The sequence below is a fragment of the Balaenoptera acutorostrata genome, chromosome 1, assembly GCF_949987535.1.
Source record: "Balaenoptera acutorostrata chromosome 1, mBalAcu1.1, whole genome shotgun sequence".
Classification (NCBI taxonomy): domain Eukaryota; kingdom Metazoa; phylum Chordata; class Mammalia; order Artiodactyla; family Balaenopteridae; genus Balaenoptera; species Balaenoptera acutorostrata.
This window is the reverse complement of record NC_080064.1, coordinates 114,748,245-114,767,840: the sequence shown is the minus strand read 5'-3', so window position 1 is coordinate 114,767,840 and position 19,596 is coordinate 114,748,245. Positions and strand designations below refer to the sequence as shown.

The window sequence follows — 19,596 nt, the reverse complement described above, 5'->3', positions numbered from 1 at the left end:
TCAGCACTTACAGCCAGGGAAGTCCCTCAGTCCTTAGTTTTAAAAATATAATTGTGTTCAGTTAATTCTCAAGCGCCTGACTGGAGCCACTTAAGAGAAAAGCCAGGGGGGACTTCCCTGGCGGTCCAGTGATTAGGACTCAGCCCTCACTGCGAGGGCCAGGGTTCCATCCCTGATCGGGGAACTAAGATCCCACAATCCATGTGGCACAGGCAAAAAAAAAGGGAGAGAGAGAGAAAAGCCAGGAGGGAACCTAGGGTGCAGTGGAATTGCATCTAGAAATGGGTCAGGTGGAGATGACAGCAGTTAAAGGGAGCGGGGAGATAAGAAGCCACATCCCCACCCCAGCTTCCCTTCCTCAGGTCTCCTAAGGATTCTGCTGCCACCACCAAACCAACCAAAACTACACTCTGCCCTGGACAAGCCAGGAAAGCCGGCTCAAGCCCTACTACCTCCCTCTGCCAGGAGCTGTTGTTCAGGCATCCTGGTGTTGGACCCTTGCTCCCCTAGGCCAGTCCCATCCTCCCCTCCCCAAAAGTGAGTGACACTTTGTGATGAACACCTCTCTTCTCTGGAAAGGGAGCAGTTGGATAGAAATATTCTTTACATACAACCCAGGACAGGACAGTTGTAAAGGTTGGAAGCACATCTTCTCTGCCCCGGGCCTGAAGCAGCCGGGATGGAGGTGGTAAGATGGTTCCATAAGGTTTGACAAGAGCTGCAGAAGAGTGATCAGACTGGGCTGTGATCAGACTCAGCCTCCCTGGGGCACATCTAGGGACGTGGGCTGTCTGCTCTGATCTCCCTCCTGCAGCCCCGCCAGCATACCAAGCTCCTGAGACACAGAGGAGAATGTGGGATCTGAGTCTCTTAATGCTGTTAAGCAAGGTCATGACCATTCAGCCGTTCACTTCGTAGCTATTTATTGAGCCATGCGTTGCAAGGTCAAGCAGGCCCTGCTTTCAACCCTGAGGACCTGGCAGTGAACAAATAGACATCGTCCTTGCCCTCATGGAGATGCTGTTCTAGTGGGGGAGACACACAATAAACACACACAGATAGATACATAAGATGTCACGAGAGGTTTGTTGAAGAAAACAAAGCTGGGCTAGAGGATAGAATGACAGGGGTGCTGCTAGACTGGATTGCTAGGGAAGGCCTCAGGAGGGATGGAAGGAAGTGAGAGGGGATCTTACAGACTGATAGGCCGAGGGAACAGCAAATGCACTGCCCCTGAGGTGGAACAGCAAGGAGTGTGGCAAGAGCTCAGTGAGCAATGGGGCAGTGCAGGAGGGGTAGCAGGGGCCAGCACACGGAGGGCTCAAGGCCCTGGTGAGGAGTTTGGACCTTACCGTAAGGATAATGGGGAGCAATTTGAGGGGTCAAGAGCAGAGAAATAATATGATCTGATGTATTATTTTAAAGGATCCCTCTGGCTGCCTGGGGAGCAGGTAACCAGTCCAGAGGCCACTGCTGCAATCCAGGCAAGAGCCGACGGTAGCAGTAACAGTGCAGAAAGCAGTCGATTCTGGACGTATTGGGTTGGCCCAAAAGTTCGTTCGGGTTTTTCTTTAACGTCTTACGAAAAACCCTAACGAACTTTTTGGTCAGCCCAATATTTGGAAGGTAGAACTGACAAGGTTTCCCGAAGGGTTGGATATGAGGTGAGAGAGAAAGGAGTTGCTATGGACCGAATTGTGTGCCCTTAAAGTCATACGTCAAAGAGCTAACCCCCAGGGTGATTGTATTTGGAGACGGGGGTCTTTGGAAGATAATTAGGTTTAGATGAGGTCATGAGAGTGGCCCCCTCATGATGGGATCAGTGCCCTTACAAGAAGAGACACCAGAGAGCTCCCCGCACCTCTTTTGCTCTCGCTTTCACTCTCGCCCTCTCTGCCAGGTGAGGACAACAGCAAGAAGGTGGCTGATTGCAAGTCAGGAAGAGAGCTCTCACCAGAAACAGATCGTGCGGGCACCCTGACCTCAGACTTCCAGCTTCCGGATCTGTGAGAAAAGGAAGTTCTGTTGTTGAAACACCCAGTCTATGGTGTTTTGTTATGGCAACCTGAGCTAATATACGAGTCAAGGATGGTACCCAGGTTTTTGACCTGAGCCGCTGGTGGTGATCCCATCTCCAGCAGGGAACCGAGAAGACCCCTCCCAAATGCAGCCTGTTTCTCCCTCCAGGCTGAGAGATTCGCTTTCCAGACTCTGTACTTCAGTTCCGGCGGGTAATTAGTTCGGGCTCTTACCTGCGTGCCCCTTCTTCAACTAAAAGAGGACTTCACCTTCAAGGCCCACCTCAAGTATGATTCCCTGCCTTTGGGCTCCTTGCCGTGTGCTCCCCAAATTAGAGTGCTGGATGCCCTGTTGGGATTTATACCTCCACCCCTTCTCTGGACTGGGCCACCTTGAGGGCAACCCCTCTACTGGGCATGGCATGGTCCGCACTCCCAATTCCTGACTGCAATGTTGGGCTGAAAGGAGACAGGACTTTGACTCCACCAGGGTGAGTCCTTTCCCGCTGCAGGGAGTCCTTTCCAGATCTCCATCCTCGAGAGCCTGCCCTTCCCTACTGCTTCCTCTGCCAGGCCCTCCACCCTGAGACAGCTGGTCAGCTGGCAATGGAGCTAAGTCATCACACCGGTCCCCACCTTCCTCTGCCAACAACACCTTCACCCTAGGCTTGCAGCTCCAGCACTCACAGCTCACGCCAGTAGCAGGTTAGCTCCCATGGAGGGGGCAGGCCGCACCCCTCCATCTCCGTGGGCGTGGGCAGCGATGGTGGACAGGAAAGAGGGGGACCCTGCCCTGTTGGCTGGGCTGGGCTCCCTGGCTGGCTCTCAGTGTGCTCTTCACCGTCCTGTCTTCTTAGCCAGATCAGTTTGTAAACGGTATTATCCTTCCCACTTACTCATTCAATAAATATTTATCTATTTAAGTATTTCATTTTATTAGCCATTTAAATATGCAGCAAATGGCTACTGAGAGCCAGCTATGTGCCAGGCACTATTCTATGCGTTGGTCATACAGCAACGGGAAAAGCTGTCAAGAACAGGAACAAAAAACCCCTGATTTTTCACTAATGTGAAACTTACTAAAGTTCTTTTTAACTGTATTGTTTTAAAATGTGTCACTACTGGGAATTCCCTGGTGGTCCAGTGGTTAGGACTTGGCGCTTTCACTGCCGAGGCCCGGTTCAATCCCAGGTTGGGGAACTAAAATCCCGAAAGCCGCGCCACGTGGACAAAAAATAATAATAATAATAAAATGTGTCACTACTTGAAACTGGTGGTCTGACGGCATCAAATTCCTGCCAAGTGGTTTGCAAATATCAGATGACAAAACTCAGAAGATCCTGAGTTCAGGAAGGGAGAAGCTGGGCCAGTGGGGTGGAGGAGTGTCTTGGGGAAATGCTCCCAGAGAACTCCTCCTGGGTTCTGACTCTCCCCTTCCGATATTCATTTTTACAAGCTCTGGACACACCTGAAGTTCCGGATTCAGTTAGAACTGCCACATCTGAGATGAGCAATAAACAGAGAGGCAGGTTCAGATGAAAACCACAGGAGGGTGTTACAGGAACTGGGGCTGCTTTATCTGGGCACTGGAGGTCTTAGATTGCGGGGGCTGCGGATGGCACTATTGGTTCCTGCCTTCACCATGGAATTAGCTTACTAAGTGCTTGGAGAAAGCTGTAGGAGTCAGACCCAGGTTTAGGTACAAGAGCCTTCTAGCACCCAGACCTGCTGCCCTGGGAGGAGACTGGGCTTCCTGCAGCTGGGCTGGAAGCTGGGTAATTCCTGGCAGGAGAATCATAGACACAGAGGGGTAGGGGGCCTAAAGCACACTCACCAGAGCCACTGCGGGAAAGTTGAAAAGGCTCAGCAGATGATTGTGAGAGACCCCATATGGCAGCACCCACTCCCTCAAGTGAACCATGCTGGCCTGGTGGAGACGCTGGATCAGTGTCCCTCTGAATCATTTGGGTTGGGGAAGAAACTCTGAAAAAATACCAGTGCCTACCCCCACCCCCAGAGACTTTGATTTAATAGGTTTGGGTGGAGTCTCAGCACCAGTATTTTTCTTTTAAAGCTCTCCAGACAATTTCAACGCATAGCCAGAGTTGAGGATCGCTGATATAGACCAGCACATCAGCCCCCTGCCACCGGGGAGCTTGTTAGAAGGGAGAGATTGGGAATTCCCTGGTGGCGCAGGGGTTAAGAATCCGCCTGCCAATGCAGGGGACACGGGTTTGATCCCTGGTCGGGGAAGATCCCACATACTGCAGAGCAGCTAAGCCCGTGCGCCACAACTACTGAGCCCACGTGCCACAACTACTGAAGCCCGGGCGCCTAGAGCCCATGCTCCACAACAAGAGAAGCCACTGCAATGAGAAGCCTGTGCACCGCAACAAGGAGTAGCCCCTGCTCGCTGCAACTAGAGGAAGCCCGCGCACAGCAACAAAGACCCAATGCAGCCAAAATTAAATAAATAAATCAATGAAAGAAAGAAAGGAGAGCTCTCAGGATCTGCCCCAGACCTACCGAATCAGAAACTCCAGGAGCGGGGCCAGCAGTCTGCATGGAACAAGCCCTCTGGGTGATTCTGATGCATGCCGACGTTTGGGGAACTTTCAGGCCTTTTCTAGCTTTAAGAGTCTCAGAACCTCAGGGAAACAAAGGTTGATAATGGCTTACCCTCTTCACCAAGGATGTGTGTTCATGTTTAACCTGCTTAGAGAACAAACCAGTCAAACCAGTCAAACCTGAGATCACAGAATGGTTTCACTTCTTTGTTAGTGTCTCACTTCGTGAAAAATCCAAACCAAAAACTACCCATCTTCAGACTTTTTCAGTAAGTGTTCAGTTTGGCAGCAGTGGTCCTTGAATTAGATGCACCCATCACCTCCTGTCTCAGAAAATCTACTACTTGAGTCCTTAGGACCCTACTGTCTGCTTTATGAGGTCTTCACTTATGGGACCCTGCCATCCCCTTGGTTTTCATCCCATCCCCAGGAGTCAGTGTCAGTACACAGAGGGAAGGACCTACCAGGCAAGAGTTGGCCCAGCTCACCCAGAGAAAAAAGTGGTGGCAAAGCAGGCTTGAGCAGAAGATGTCAGTCCGGGCACCACTCTTCATTCAGTGGAAAAATGCCAATGTGTCAGTGGTAAAGGGAAGGGAAAACCAAAACCCTGTGTCAGAGGAAGCCCACAGCAGAGGGCTTATTTGCAGGGAGGTAGTTTAGCACTCCGCGCTGGAGGTTCTGGATGAGACTAGAAGGCTGTGAGGATCCCAGGGTTTCCATCCGTCAATTCCACCCCACCCCCTCTGCCCCAGTGTAGAAGAGAAGGAGGGACCCAGGTTCCACTCAGAGATTTTTCTCCAGGCCTTTCTCTTGGCCTCAGAGCAATTAGAAAGGCCCCAGAACCCAAAAAGGAATCAAGCCCTGGAGAGGAAGTAATGGCAAAATCTAGGATCTCTAGGATACACAGTCAGGTAAGAAGGAAGAGGAACAGTAGTTAGTGAAATCTCAGCCCCATTGAGGGGAAAGCCAGGAGGAGACGGACACTGGGGGAATGCCGCTCAGGCACACCAGCCATTTTCCTTCTCCCGTACCCCTCCGTGCAGTTCCCTCTGAGACACTGTCATGAGGATGTCCCAAAGGCACTATCACGTGTTATAACAGGCACCTATTCTGTAAATTCTCTGGACTCTACCTCTTGCTCCACCTAATGCTGCGGTGACAGTTTCATACAAGCTTCAACCAGCTAAGTGCAGGTACAACCTCTCAGTGTCTCTCCTTGGAATCTGTGCCACCCCTCCCATTTATTGCCCTGGGGCTTCTTTGCAAGAACCTACAAAGACTTATGCATGTGCAAACTGGAAGCATGGGGGTGCTAGGGACTGAATGTAGCCTCCCAAAATTCTAAACTGAAACTGAAACTCTAAGTTGAAACTGAAACTCTAAACTCTACCCCCTCAGTGTGATGGTATTAGGAGGTGGGACATTGGGAGTTGATTAGGTCATGAGGGTGGAGCCCCCATGAACGGGATTAGTGCTCTTAAAAAGGGACCCCAGAGAGCTCTATCACCCTCTTTTCACCATGTGAGGATACAAGAAGTTGGAAGAGGACCCTCACCAGAACTCGACCAGGCTGGCACCCTGATCTTAGACTTCCAGCCTCCAGAACTATGAGATTAAATTTGTTATTTATAAGCCACTCAGTATACGGTACTTAGTTTTTTTGTTTTTTGTTTGTTTATTGAAGTATAACTGACTTACAATATTATATTAGTGTCAGGTGTACAACATAGTGATTCTATTTGTATTTTATTTTATTTTGTTTTGTTTTGTTTTTTTGGCCACACTGTGTGACTTGCGGGATCTTAGTTCTCTGACCACGGATGGAACCCAGGCCCTCGGCACTGAGAGCATGGAGTCCTAACCACTGGACTGCCAGGGAATTCCCTCGGTATCTTTATACATTACAAAATGGTCACCACTATGGTACTTTGTTATAGGATCCTAGACTAAGACAGGGAGTTAACAATAGTGGGGCACTCTTGTCCAGCAGGGGTCAGGAGCCAATAGATACATTTCCCCTTTTCATTACCTCTTTTCATTTCATTTCATTTCTCAGAAATGGTTCTGAGATCCATTTCATGAGGCTCCTCAAAAGGTCCTGTGCGACTGAGCATGAGTCACCTGTAGTGGTGGCCAACTGAATGATGCATCTTTATATCATCTTTCCCTTCTTCCCTGTCCACTCCGCTTGTTCTGCGTACCTTCTCTCTGGATCGCATTCCCAAATAAACTACCTGCATGAAAACACTTGCTTCAGGCTTTGCTTTTGGGAGAAACTGGCTAAAACAACTGGTTCCAGACTAGAATGAAGACTATCAGGATGGGATTTTGGAGCCTGATCACTTTTTAGTCAGACGGCAAAAAGGATTCCATTGTTGGTAATTCCTGGTGTATTATAGCATCAAATAACTAAGATTCTCACCCGTGGTGGACTGGGATGTGGTAAAAGGTGAAGTGCTGGCATTTGTGATAGCTATGACCCTTTAATGGCATGGGGACAATGGTAACTATAAGGGTTGGCTGGCTTTTAACTGCTTTGGAAGCCTTCAAAAAAAAGAAAATTATAGGCTCAGGTCAACCAACTAACAACTCAAGGCATACCACAAAAGTCAGAGAGCCTCTTTGGCAATGTCTAAGGAGACTCTCATCTAAGTTGCAGGGCAGACAGTGAGAAAATCAGATACGGGATCTAACTGAGGGTAGCAGAACAGCAAAGGAGACTGAATGCACAGCACCAACAGGTCTCCTATATCAAAGTCAGGACCCTGATAGGAAAAGAGTAAGACTCAAAGACCTGGAAGAGACATCTGTGCGCATGAACCTGAGAATTCTGAACCTCCAGCTTCATCTGAACACTCCAGGTCAGCAGAAGCAACCCTCTCCCCTTGCAGAGATTAGCACCACCATCAAATACTTAAAGGATACAGGGATGGTAGTTTTATTGGGATAAAGTGATGGATACATAAGGGTTCATATACTATTCATTTGTCTGGCTCCTGCAGAAGCCAGAGTGGATGATAATGGGTTACCATAAATTCAACCACATGGTCGCCCCAATCATAGCTGCCATACTGAACGTGGTATATTTACTGGCCAGCTTCTAGCATCGATATGTGACTATTGGTCTGGCAAGTGTGTTCTCTATCCTCCTTGGTAAGGATGGTTTAAAGCAATTTGCCTTTATATAAGAAGGACAGCAGTACACAATCACTGTCTCGCCATAAGACATTAGCATGCTAACCCTCCTGTTCTCTAACCAATAGAGTCTGCAGGGAACTCAATTGTCTTGACACACTGCCCAACATATGCCAGTCCACTCCATTGATGATTTACTAATTGGACTTGACGATCATGAAGTGGTAAGTAGTTTAGTAAGACTAGAAGATTCAGGCTCCTGACTGTATGGCTGTTAGTGTGACTGACGCCATCTTGGGCCCTTACAGTTTCTCCTGACCTTTCGCTGACCCTACCCAGGACTGTAGTGTGCAGTGAATCACTTCTCTGTCATCAAGGGCTTTGTAGTTAATAGATATTGCCTAATAATCATTCGGACTAGGTAGCCTCTATGCTCTGTTAGTCCCCAAACAATGATGAAAAACCTTCCCTGACGTATTCCCAGTGCCCACAGGACTAGTTACCCATTCACAAACCTTAACTTAGGAATGTACGTCCTGTTTCCAAGCACCTACCCCCATACCCTAGGTTAACTATAAAATTATCCCAATGGCCCCTCTGCGGTATGGAAAGCAGCTGGATCCCAATCCCACCCACTGATCTACTGATTATATGGAGCTGCCTCGTTTTTCAGTCTCAAGATGCCTTCTCAGTTTGGTGTGTGCTTTTCATTCCCTCTGTCCTCCAACACTGCAACATTGAAGAAATTTTTTGGGATCCAATAATCTGAGGTATGCCAGAACATCGCCCCTAAAGTGAAGGACAAATAGTTGCATTTTGTATCCCCTACCACTAAGAAGAATGGTAACTGGCAGAACTCTTTAGATTTTGGAGGCAACATATCCCACACATGGGAATATTGCTCCAAACCATTTATTAGGTGACCTGAAGGGCTATCAGTTTTGAGTGGGGTTCAAAGCAAGAGAGAGCTCTATGGCATGTCCAGGCTATGACTGAAGCTGTCCTGCCACTAAAGCCACATGACACAAAAAAACACAATGAATCCAAAGGTCACTACAGTGGATTAGAACATTGTAGAGAGTCTCTAAAAAGCCCCAATAGGAGGGCTGTAACACAGACTCAGGGTTCTGGAGCCAAACTCTGCCTACCGTGAAAGAGAATGTTATCATTTGAAAAATGGGCTATAGGGCTTGAGCACAGACCCAGCACTGACTATGGGACATCGAGTGACTATTCATCCATAGCTACTCATCTTGACTGGGTATTATCAGATCCACTGAGTCATAAGATTGGGAGGGCACAGCAGCAATCCACTGTACAATGGGAAAATGGCAAATTTGGGATTAGGCCTGAGCAGATCCAAAAGACCCATGCTAATTATATCAACTGGTGGTCCAGACTGTCTATGTCCTTTGCTCCAGTGCTTTTCCCTCAACTCATATCTATGGCCTCATGGGAAACTTTCCAAGACCAACTAACAGAGGAACAAAAACTCAGGTCTGATTTTGAACACTTCCTATATATTTGATATTAAGGTATTATTGCTATTTTCAAGTGTAATAATAATGTTGTCATTTTTCAAAAGCATTTATCTTTTAGTGATACATACTAAAATATTTACAGTGAAATTATGTAATGTATGCAACTTGTTTAAAATATCATGAGAGGGGAAATGAATGGCCATGGTTAAGCCTGAGTTAGGGATAGATGGGAGTTCATATGCTATTCTATTTACTTATGTGTATGTTCTAAATTCTCTGTAAATCAAAGTTAAAAACAACAACTCAGTCTGGTCCAGAGATGGGTCAACATGATACACTGGGGTTAGCTGTAAATGGGCTGCTGCTGTATCACAGACTTACTCAGGGGTGGCTTTAAAGGACACCATGGAGGGAGATCCTTCCCGGACCAGAGCCTTGAGCATCACACCTAGCCAGTCATTTACTTTGTATGGCAGAAGTGGCCTGAGGTCGAGTATACATGGAGTTCTGGACAGTAGTGATGAATGGCTTGGCTGGTTGATCAGGGGCCTGGAAGGAGAAAGATTGGAAAATCAGAGACAAGGAAGTACGGGAAAGCAAATATTGGTGGAAAATTTGGGAAAATAATTAAAGTAACTTTTGTTTCTAGTAATCAAATTATGTTCCTAACAGTGAAAGAAGGGTAATTTGGCTCTTTCATTCCTGAAGATGTTTTCATCTAACACTACCTTAGCCTTTCCAATCAAAGCTAAGGACAGCAGAGCCTGAGAGTAGCTCTTCCTCTCACGGAACTCTTAGCCTTGTGGTGCCCAGAGCTCTATTCTCTGCCTCTTCATTCTCTAGGTGATCTCCTCCAGTTTTGTGGCTTTCAATATCATTAATATACTGATGTCTACGGAATTTTTATCTCCTCCCAAGCCTCCCCCATGAATTTAAGTCATGTATCTAACTGCCTGGTGGACGTTTCCACTTAAATACATAAAAAGCATCACAAATCTAACACAGTCAGAACCTTGCTTCTGCATCCACCCCTTCCTATTCCTCCCCCAGGCTTCTCCATCTCATAAATGACAACTCTATCACTCCAGCTGTTCAGGTCAAAAATCTACCGTCGGGGCTTCCCTGGTGGCGCAGTGGTTGAGAATCTGCCTGCTAATGCAGGAGACACGGGTTCGAGCCCTGGTCTGGGAAGATCCCACATGCCGCGGAGCAACTGGGCCCGTGAGCCACAACTACTGAGCCTGCGCGTCTGGAGCCTGTGCCCCGCAACGGGAGGGGCCGCGATAGTGAAAGGCCCGCGCACCGCGATGAAGAGCGGTCCCCGCGCCGCGATGAAGAGTGGCCCCCACTTGCCGTAACCAGAGAAAGCCCTCGCACGAACCGAAGACCCAACACAGCCAAAAATAAAAAAAAAAAGATAAATAAATAAATAAAGTAGCTATTAAAAAAAAAAAAGCAAAAAAAAAAAAAATCTACCGTCATCCTTGACTTCTCTTTCTCTCATACATCGTACCCATCCATCACCAAATCCTGAGACCTATACCTTCAAAATATATTCAGACTCTAAACGTTTTTCACCACCTCCATAGCTACGACCCTGGTCCAAGCCGCCTTCACCTCTTGCTCGGATTATTAAAATAACCTCCTCCTCCTCCCTTGCCTCTATACAATCTATTCTCAACACAGGAGCTAGAGTCACCCTGTCAAAATAAATGTATTTCTGATCACATGACTCTTCACAATCCTCCAATGGTTTCCCATTTCACTCAGAGTAAAAGCCAAAGTCCTGGGCTTCCCTGGTGGTGCAGTGGATAAGAATCTGCCTGCCAATGCAGGGGACACAGGTTCGATCCCTGGTCCGGGAAGATCCCACATGCCGCGGAGCAACTAAGCCCGTGCGCCACAACTACTGAGCCTGTGCTCTAGAGCCCACGTGCCACAACTACTGAAGCCCTTGCGCCACAACTACTGAAGCCCGAGCGCCTAGAGTCTGTGCTCCACAACAACAGAAGCCACTGCAATGAGAAGCCCGCGCACCGCAACGAACAGTAGTCCCCGCTCGCTGCCACTAGAGAAAGCCTGTGCGCATCAACGAAGACCCAACGCAGCCAAAAATAAATAAATAAATAAAAATTTAAAAAAAAAAAGCCAAAGTCCTTAAAATATCCTGCAATGCCCTACACATCAACTGGGATTCTCATCACCTGTCTGATCTCACCTCCTTCCACTCTTCCTTGCAGTCATGCCATTGCAAATATCTTGACCTGTTTGTTCTTCCAGAATTCCAGGCACGCCTCATGGCCTTTGCACTTTCTGTTCCCTTGGTCTGGAATGTTCTACTCCTATATGGCTCATTCCCTCTCTACCTTCAGGTCTCCGCTCAAATGCTACTTTCTCAGTAAGGCTTCCCTTACCTCCCACAATCTCCCCCTTCCCCCCATTACACTACACCAAGGGTTTTCACAGTGTTGGTTTCAGGACCCCTTTACACTCTTAAAAATTGAGGACCCCAAACAGCTTTTGTTTATATGGGTTGTATCTCTCTATATTTACTTTGTTAGAAATTAGAACATTTAAAAATATTCATGTATTCATTTAAAAACAATAGCAACCTCATGTTAACAAATATTTTTAATAAAAATAACTATAATATCCAAAACAAAATTAGCGAGAGCACTATTTACATTTTTACAAATCTCTTTAATGTCTGGCTTAATAGAAAAATAACTGGATTCTCATACCTGTGTCCAATCTGTTGTGATGTCACATCCATGTAGCCTCTGGAAAACCCCACTGTATACACATGAGAGAATGAGAATGAAGGCAAATAATGTCTTAGTATTACTTACTACAAAAATTGTCTTGACCTCAAGGATCCCCTAAAAGGGTTTTAGGAACACTCAGGAGTCCCTGGCCCCATTTGCAGAACTGTGTACTACACTATATTTTAATAGTTCTTATTGTCATCCAACATAACTATGTATTTACTTGTTTTCTTACTGTCAGTCTCCCTGCACTAAAATGAAAACTCCATGAGATGGAGACTTTGTTCTGTCCACTGCTCTATCCCCAGCTCCAAGATCAGTGCCTGCCACATGAGAGGCACCCAGTAAATGAATGAATGAAGAAAAAAGGAAAAACAAATGTTATCATTTTTAGGATTATCTCATCACGAAGAATGCAGTCATGCTGTAAAACACCTCATTTTTAAAACAATTCCATTGATGAATTTATCCTGGAGTCTCAAGTACCTATCACCCAGATAAGACAATTAACCACCTATGATCAATTTTATTTCATCCACACCCCAACCCAGCCCCCTCTACCAAGGTTCTTTCGAGGCAAACCACAGACATCATCTGTATATGTTTCTGTATGTATCTCTAAACATGAGGACCCTTATTTTCAACATTTTATTATGAAAATATTCAAACATATATTATAGTTGAAATTTTTCCAGTGAAAACTCATGGATAACCAATACCTAAACTCAACCATAACATTTTATTCTATTTGTCACGTAATTATCTATCCATCTTTCCATCTATTTTTTTTTTTTGATGCATTTCAGAGTGAGTTGCAGACATCAGTATACTTCACCCCTAAACCTTCTGTATGCATATCATTAACTAGAGGTCAATATTTGTTTACAGTTTCTTTTTTTTAAATTAATTAATTTATTTATTTATTTTTGGCTGTGTTGGGTCTTCGTTTCTGTGCGAGGGCTTTCTCTAGTTGCGGCAAGCGGGGACCACTCTTCATCGCGGTGCGCGGGCCTCTCACTATCGCGGCCTCTCTTGTTGCAGAGCACAGGCTCCAGACGCGCAGGCTCAGTAGTTGTGGCTCACAGGCCCAGTTGCTCCGCAGCATGTGGGATCTTCCCAGACCAGGGCTCGAACCCGTGTCCCCTGCACTGGCAGGCGGATTCTCAACCATTGCACCACCAGGGAAGCCCCTACAGTTTCTTCTTAAGGTAAAATTTACATCCGATGAAACGCACATATCTTAAGTGTACCATTTGATGAGTTTTGACAAATGCATACTTTTATGTAACCCAAACCCTATATCAAAATATAGAGCCATCAACCAGAAAGTTCCCTCTGCCCCTTCCCAGTCAATTCTCATTCCCACTTCATCCCCAGAGGCAACTGTTGTTTTTAGTTTTTTTCCATCATATATTAATATTGTGTGTTCTAGAGCTTCAAATAAATGGAATGGTACAATGTGTGCTCTTTTCTGCAAGATGCCTATCACTTAATGTAATGTTTTTGAGATTCATTCATGTTGTTGAATGTATCAGTAGTTTGTTCCTTTTTATTGCTAAGTAGCACTCCATTGCTTGAATATAACATTTTATCCTAACCTATCTATCATTATGAAATGTTCCTCTTTATCCCTGGCAGTACAATTTGTCGTTTTTTTCTTTTTCTTTTTGGCTGTGTTGGCTCTTTGTTGCTGCGCACGGGCTTTCTCTAGTTGCGGCGAGAGGGAGCCACTCTTCATTGCGGTGCGCAGGCTTCTCATTGCAGTGGCAGGAAGAACCGACATCTTTACAAGATTGAGTCTTCCTTGGGACTTCCCTGGCAGTCCAGTGGTTAAGAATCCGTGCTTCCACTGCAGGGGGCGTGGGTTCCATCCCTGGTCAGGGAACTAAGATCCTGCATGCTGGGCAGTGCGGACCAAAAAAAAAAGAAAAAGGTTGAGTCTTCCTATCCATGAACATGGAATATGTTTTCATTAAGCGTGACTATAAATTTTTTTATTGAATATATTTGACAAATAACATTGCGTATATTTAATGTGTACAATGTGTTATTTTGATATATTTATATTTTGTAATATAATTGCTGTTGTAGTGATACTTACCACATTACATAATTATAGTACAATATTGTTTTCTAAATTCATTATATGGTGCATTAAGACTATGGCTTACAACTACTGAGCCCACGTGCCACAACTACTGAAGCCCGCGTGCCTGGAGCCTGTGCTCCGCAACGAGAGAAGCCACCACAGTGAGAGGCCCGCGCACTGCAACAAAGAGTGGCCTCCGCTCACCGCAGCTAGAGAAAGCCCCGCGCGCAGCAACAAAGACCCAACACAGCCAAAAATAAATAAATAAAATAAATAAATTTATAAAAAAAAAAAAAGACTGTGGCTTATTTACTACTTGTTGCAAGTTTGTACCCTTAAACAACATTACTTTTTTATCCCCCCACCCCCATCCCCTGAAAACTACCATTTTACTTTGCTTTTCTTTTTTGTTTGACTTTTTTAGATTCCACATATAAGTGATATCATACAGTACTTGTCTTTCTCTATCTGACTTATCTCACTTAGCATAATGTGCTCAAGGTCTATCCATGTTGTCACAAATGGCAGGATATCCTCTTTTCTCATGGCTGAATAATACTCCATTGTGTATACATACCACATCGTTTTTATCCATTCATCCTCTGATGGGCATTTAGGTTGTTTCCATACCTTGGCTATTGCAAATACTGCAATAAACATGGAAGTGCATTTACCTCTTCGAAATACTGTTTTCATTTCCTTTGGGTATATACCCAGTAGTAGAATGCTGGATCATATGGCAGATATATTTTTAACTTTTTGAGGAATCTCCATATTGTTTTCCATAGTGGCTGGACCAATTTACATTCCCACCAACAGGATATAAGGGTTCCCTTGTCACCACATCCTCACCAGCAACTGTTGTCTTTTTTCTTCTTGATGACAGCCATTCTAGTGGGAGCATGACTCTTAAATTTTAAGTGTGAATGGAGAGATCACTGGCTAAGGGAAGAGGGGACCCCATTCAGACTTTATTCAAAAATTGCATTCTGGGGACTCCCCTGGTGGCGCAGTGGTTAAGAATCCACCTGCCTCTTCAGGGTACACGGGTTCGAGCCCTGGTCCGGGAAGATCCCACATGCCACAGAACAACTAAGCCCATGCACCACAACTTCTGAGCCTGTGCTCTAGGGCCTGTGAGCCACAACTACTGAGGCCTGAGCGCCCTAGAGCCTGCGTGCTGCAACTACTGAGCCCACATGCTGCAACTACTGAAGGCCATGTGCCTAGAGCCTGTGCTCCGCAACAAGAGAAGCCAATGCAATGAGAAGCCCGCACACCACAACGAAGAGTAGCCCCTGCTTGCCACAACTAGAGAAAGCCCGCACGCAGCAACGAAGACCCAACATGGCCAAAAAATAAATAAATAAAAATAAAAATGAAAAAAAAAATGTCAAAAAAAATAAAATAAAAATGAAAAAAATGTTAAAAAATGAAAAAAAAGTTAAAAAAATGAAAAAAAATTGTTCAAAAAAATTGCATTTTGATGAGGATGAGATGATGAAATAAACATACTTCCAGACATAACTTATCCTTCCTTTTTCCAAGCAGTTTGGTCTAAACTTATCCACAAATATCTTTGTAAAATTATTTAAATTATTTCTTTCTCTTTCTCCATGGATAATAGCTTAATCAGAATTTTTTCAATGCCCAACCCCAATTCCTCAAGCTTCATTTCAGCCTTATTCCTGCTCAGTCCTCTTTAATTATACAGAATAAAGAAGTCTCTCTGAAAAACCCTTCAAAGAGTTGAAGCCAATGTGAAGTCCTCTTCTCAATCACTGCTTTCTCACTTCCTCCTCATCTCTGTTTTCAAGCCTAACTCTCCTTTCATCTTCTCCACATTCCACGGGAAAATAAACCTCTGGAAAAAGGACCCAGTCTCAATCTCAAGAATAATTTGCCAACATATTTGTAAAAGAAAGTGGTGACTAATGTATCTCAAATGGCTAAGCCAAACTCAGGTGTCCCCTTCTCAAACACTGAAAACTTATGGCTGGACTTGAATCCTCATTAAAGCTAAACTGACTTCCCAACTTAGAAATTTCAGGATGCAGTCTCTTGGTGTTTCAAGCTCAAGACTAGTCCTTCTCTGTAATTTAGCTCAGATTTACCCATTGCCTGTCTTTACTTCTAAACCCTTTATCCAGATCCTGGTAGTTTTGTATCAGATTACTATTATTAATTAGTGCAGGCCTCTCCACTTCCATTCTCCCTTCACCCCAAAATGTTCTACCCATTATATGTGCCTTGCTGCTATTTGAAAGCCTCCAATTGCTCTCTAGTGCTTCAAATAAAATCAGAGCTGGGACTTCCCTGGTGGCACAGTGATTAAGAATCTGCCTGCCAATGCAGGGGACACGGGTTCAAGCCCTGGTCCGGGAATATCCCACATGCCATGGAGCACCTAAGCCCGTGTGCAACAGCTACTGAGCCTGCGCTCTAGAGCCCGCGAGCCACAACTACTAAAGCCCACGCACCTAGAGCCCGTGCTCTGCAACAAGAGAAGCCACTGCAATGAGAAGACCGTGCACCGCAACAAAGAGTAGCCCCTGTTCACCGCAACTAGAGAAAGCCCGTATGCAGCAACAAAGACCCAACGCAGCCAAAAATAAATAAATAAATAAAATAAATTTTTTAAAAAAAGAATGAAAATCAGAGCTTCTAACAGTTGTTACCGGAATAATTCCCCAGGGAAAGCTGCTCTGTCTGTTCTCAGCTGCTCTACATTGTGACTCATATCCTATACTCTGGGCATAAAAAACCCTCTTATCCTAATTTTTGATGACTTATTCTCCTACCTCTAGGTCTTTGTCCAAGCTTCCCAACTGACATGCAACTACCTTACTTCATCTGTCCATGTCATCCAACGCAGCTCCTTCATCAAGTGGCACCACTTCCTCCAGCAAGATTCCACGATTGGTCCAGTATCCTACTAACCTCTATCTCCGAACTTCCATTCCCCCTCAGAGTACCACTAAATTTTACAATGAATTTTTTTTCTTATTTGCCTCGTTAGATAGTAAATCCCCCAAAACTCTCTCTTCTGTAATATGTATCCCCACGTGCCTTGTATAGTGCTTTGCACTCAATGAGCACTTACTATGAACTTGTGAACTAACCAACTACTTGTAGAATATATATGCCCAGATTCCACCAAGGGTTTACTGGGAAGAGAGTAGGGAAAACATACACAATAACTTTGTTCCACAATTCATTTACTGAATTGGGGCAGGTGATTTAACAACAGATTGCAAGATAAGGTTGGGAGAGAAGAGTTCTGGCTTTCTCTCCCAGGAGCCAGTTGTGTCATGGATGCTTGTAAATTTTCAAAAATAGCCATCTGTTGTTGGGCAAGCTGGGTCTCAAGCTGGAGACTGGCATACATACATTCTAGGAGTCCTAGGCATTCCTTGGGCTTGTGGTCAATTCCTGAAGGAAGAGCAATGGAGGTGCAAAGGAGACAAAAGAGAGATTTTATAATTGTACTGAGGTGGGAAAGGCTCTAATAAGATGACCGCTCTAATCTTTCTGGGCACAACTCAACCCAGATGCAGCTGTGCTCAGCTGTCACCTTCTCCATGAAGCCTACCTGGCCCCCCTATTTGAAACCAATCCACTGGAACTTATTAGCCACTCTCTTGCTTTATTTTTCCCTTAGTACTTATGATTATTTGGCATATTTTGTAATTAGTTACGTAATTGTTTTTAATTGTAGCTAGTTATGTAATCCCCCTTCTAGAATGTAAGCTCCAGGAAGGCATAGATTTTTGTCTGATTTGTTCACTAGCGTGTCCCCGGCACCTAGAACAGTACCTGGCGCGTAAGTGTTCAACAAATATTTGATGAGTGAATGAAATGGTCTGAGAGTGAGGCCTAACTTCCCTTTCAAGAGCTCAGGGGATGCCTCAGCATTCTTCTTACCTGACATAGTAAGGTCATCAGCAGTGACCCGAAGTTCTTCCTGTTGTCTAACTTTGACCAGTCTCGCTGAAATCAATTCTTTTTCTAATGTTTTCAACTACATTATCTGCATCCAGCTCTTAGTTAACCTTGGTAGTTATTTATCCATTGTTTGTGTATTTATTGGTCTTGACTTCTTTGTTAAACTCTGAGGTCCTCAAAAACAGGACTCATGACTGTCTAGTGTGCTGTTTGGCTTCCCACAGGTATGCTAAATACCCACTGATTTCGCCATGGGAGGATAAATAACTGAAATGCAAAGAAACTGAGCTAACTGTTATTATTTCCTTCCCTGGCCACTTTTCAACTAACATTACTAGCAAGCAATAAAATTTTCAGCCAGCTCCAGCCACCTCCTCCATATAACCTTTCCCCCTGCTGAGTCCATTTGGGAAATCCACCCTGCATCCTTCCTTACCTGAGGACAGCTTTGTTGCCGGGATTTTCAGGCAAGTGGCTGGTGGGGAACTTGCTTGAAGATTAATAAAGCTGGGGGTGGGTTTGGCTCAACAAAGAGGCACAGCATTACCTTCCTCTTTGGCTGGAACAAAATCAGAGGCAACTAAGTCAGAGTTCATTCCGACAAGGGACAGCCTAATTAGATCCCTGCGTCTGGTCTATGAATGCAAGTGCTGAGATCCTGGCCTGAATATCTTCAAAGAAAGTTATATAAGACAAAAGAGAAACCATAGTGGGACTAAGGGAAACCAAGCAGGGTTGGGATAAGCTAAAATCTAATTTGCTTATATTCTGCAAGTTCTTATTGATCTGTGCTACATGCTGACTACTGTGCTGAATGTTAGGGCATACACAAGACATCTAAGACATGGTTTCTTAGGTGTTTAATACCTACTTAGGGAGACGAATCAGACACTGGTGAAATAGTGATATAACAACACAGGACATAAACAATGAGTCTGACAGCCTCGGGTGAAAGTAAGTCCTTTTATCTTTTAGTTATACTAAGATGTGAATAAATGTAAAAATGAATGTTTTTGAAATGGGGTAAGATATCAATATGAGTACAACAGTCAAAGAAGACTCCAGGCAGGTGGAGGATATTTATTGGACCTTGAAAACAGGAAGCTTTGGATAAATGGAAAAGATATTTCAAGTGGGAGAAAAAAAGGATGGCATGAGCAAAGGCAAGGAAGCAAGAATATGGCTAGAAGGATGAGGAGCCCTAAGAAAGTGGCCAGAATTAGAGGGTGGAGAGTGGGAAAGCAGGATGGGTCATGGAAGACTCTTTCCAATAGTAAATCTGAGACTTTCTCAGAAAGTCACTGAGCCTTTTAGGATTAGAAAATATGATAAAATTTTTACTTTAATTAATCCATTGGGATTAAAATGGGTTGGACATGGAAGTTCTCAAAGGGGAAAACAGATTACCTTCGGCAAAAATAGTTACGTTAGAAGGAAAATTTGATTTGTAGGGAGAAAACCATGAGTCCTATAGGAGACATATGTTATTTCTGTCTACTGAGCAACGCTTGCTCTGGAAAACTACTCTTTCCCCAGATTCCAGGTCATACATACATCAGGCGCCTCTCCATAGTCCAACGGGAAAAGGCATGTGAC

The 19,596-nt window shown here is 44.9% G+C and overlaps 1 protein-coding gene across 1 annotated transcript in view; it reads right to left on the bottom strand.

Moving 5' to 3' along the window:
* The window catches only part of RHBG (Rh family B glycoprotein), a 39,851-nt gene that overhangs the window by 16,052 nt on the left and 4,203 nt on the right, over positions 1-19,596 (bottom strand). The window contains exons 2-5 of the mRNA XM_057545631.1: positions 18,437-18,559; positions 17,446-17,487; positions 11,943-11,994; positions 9,583-9,750 (exon numbers count right to left, since the gene is read on the bottom strand). Of these exons, the coding sequence (XP_057401614.1) occupies positions 9,583-9,750; positions 11,943-11,974 (200 nt within the window). The 5' untranslated portion in view covers positions 11,975-11,994; positions 17,446-17,487; positions 18,437-18,559. The remainder of the gene's footprint in view (positions 1-9,582; positions 9,751-11,942; positions 11,995-17,445; positions 17,488-18,436; positions 18,560-19,596) is intronic.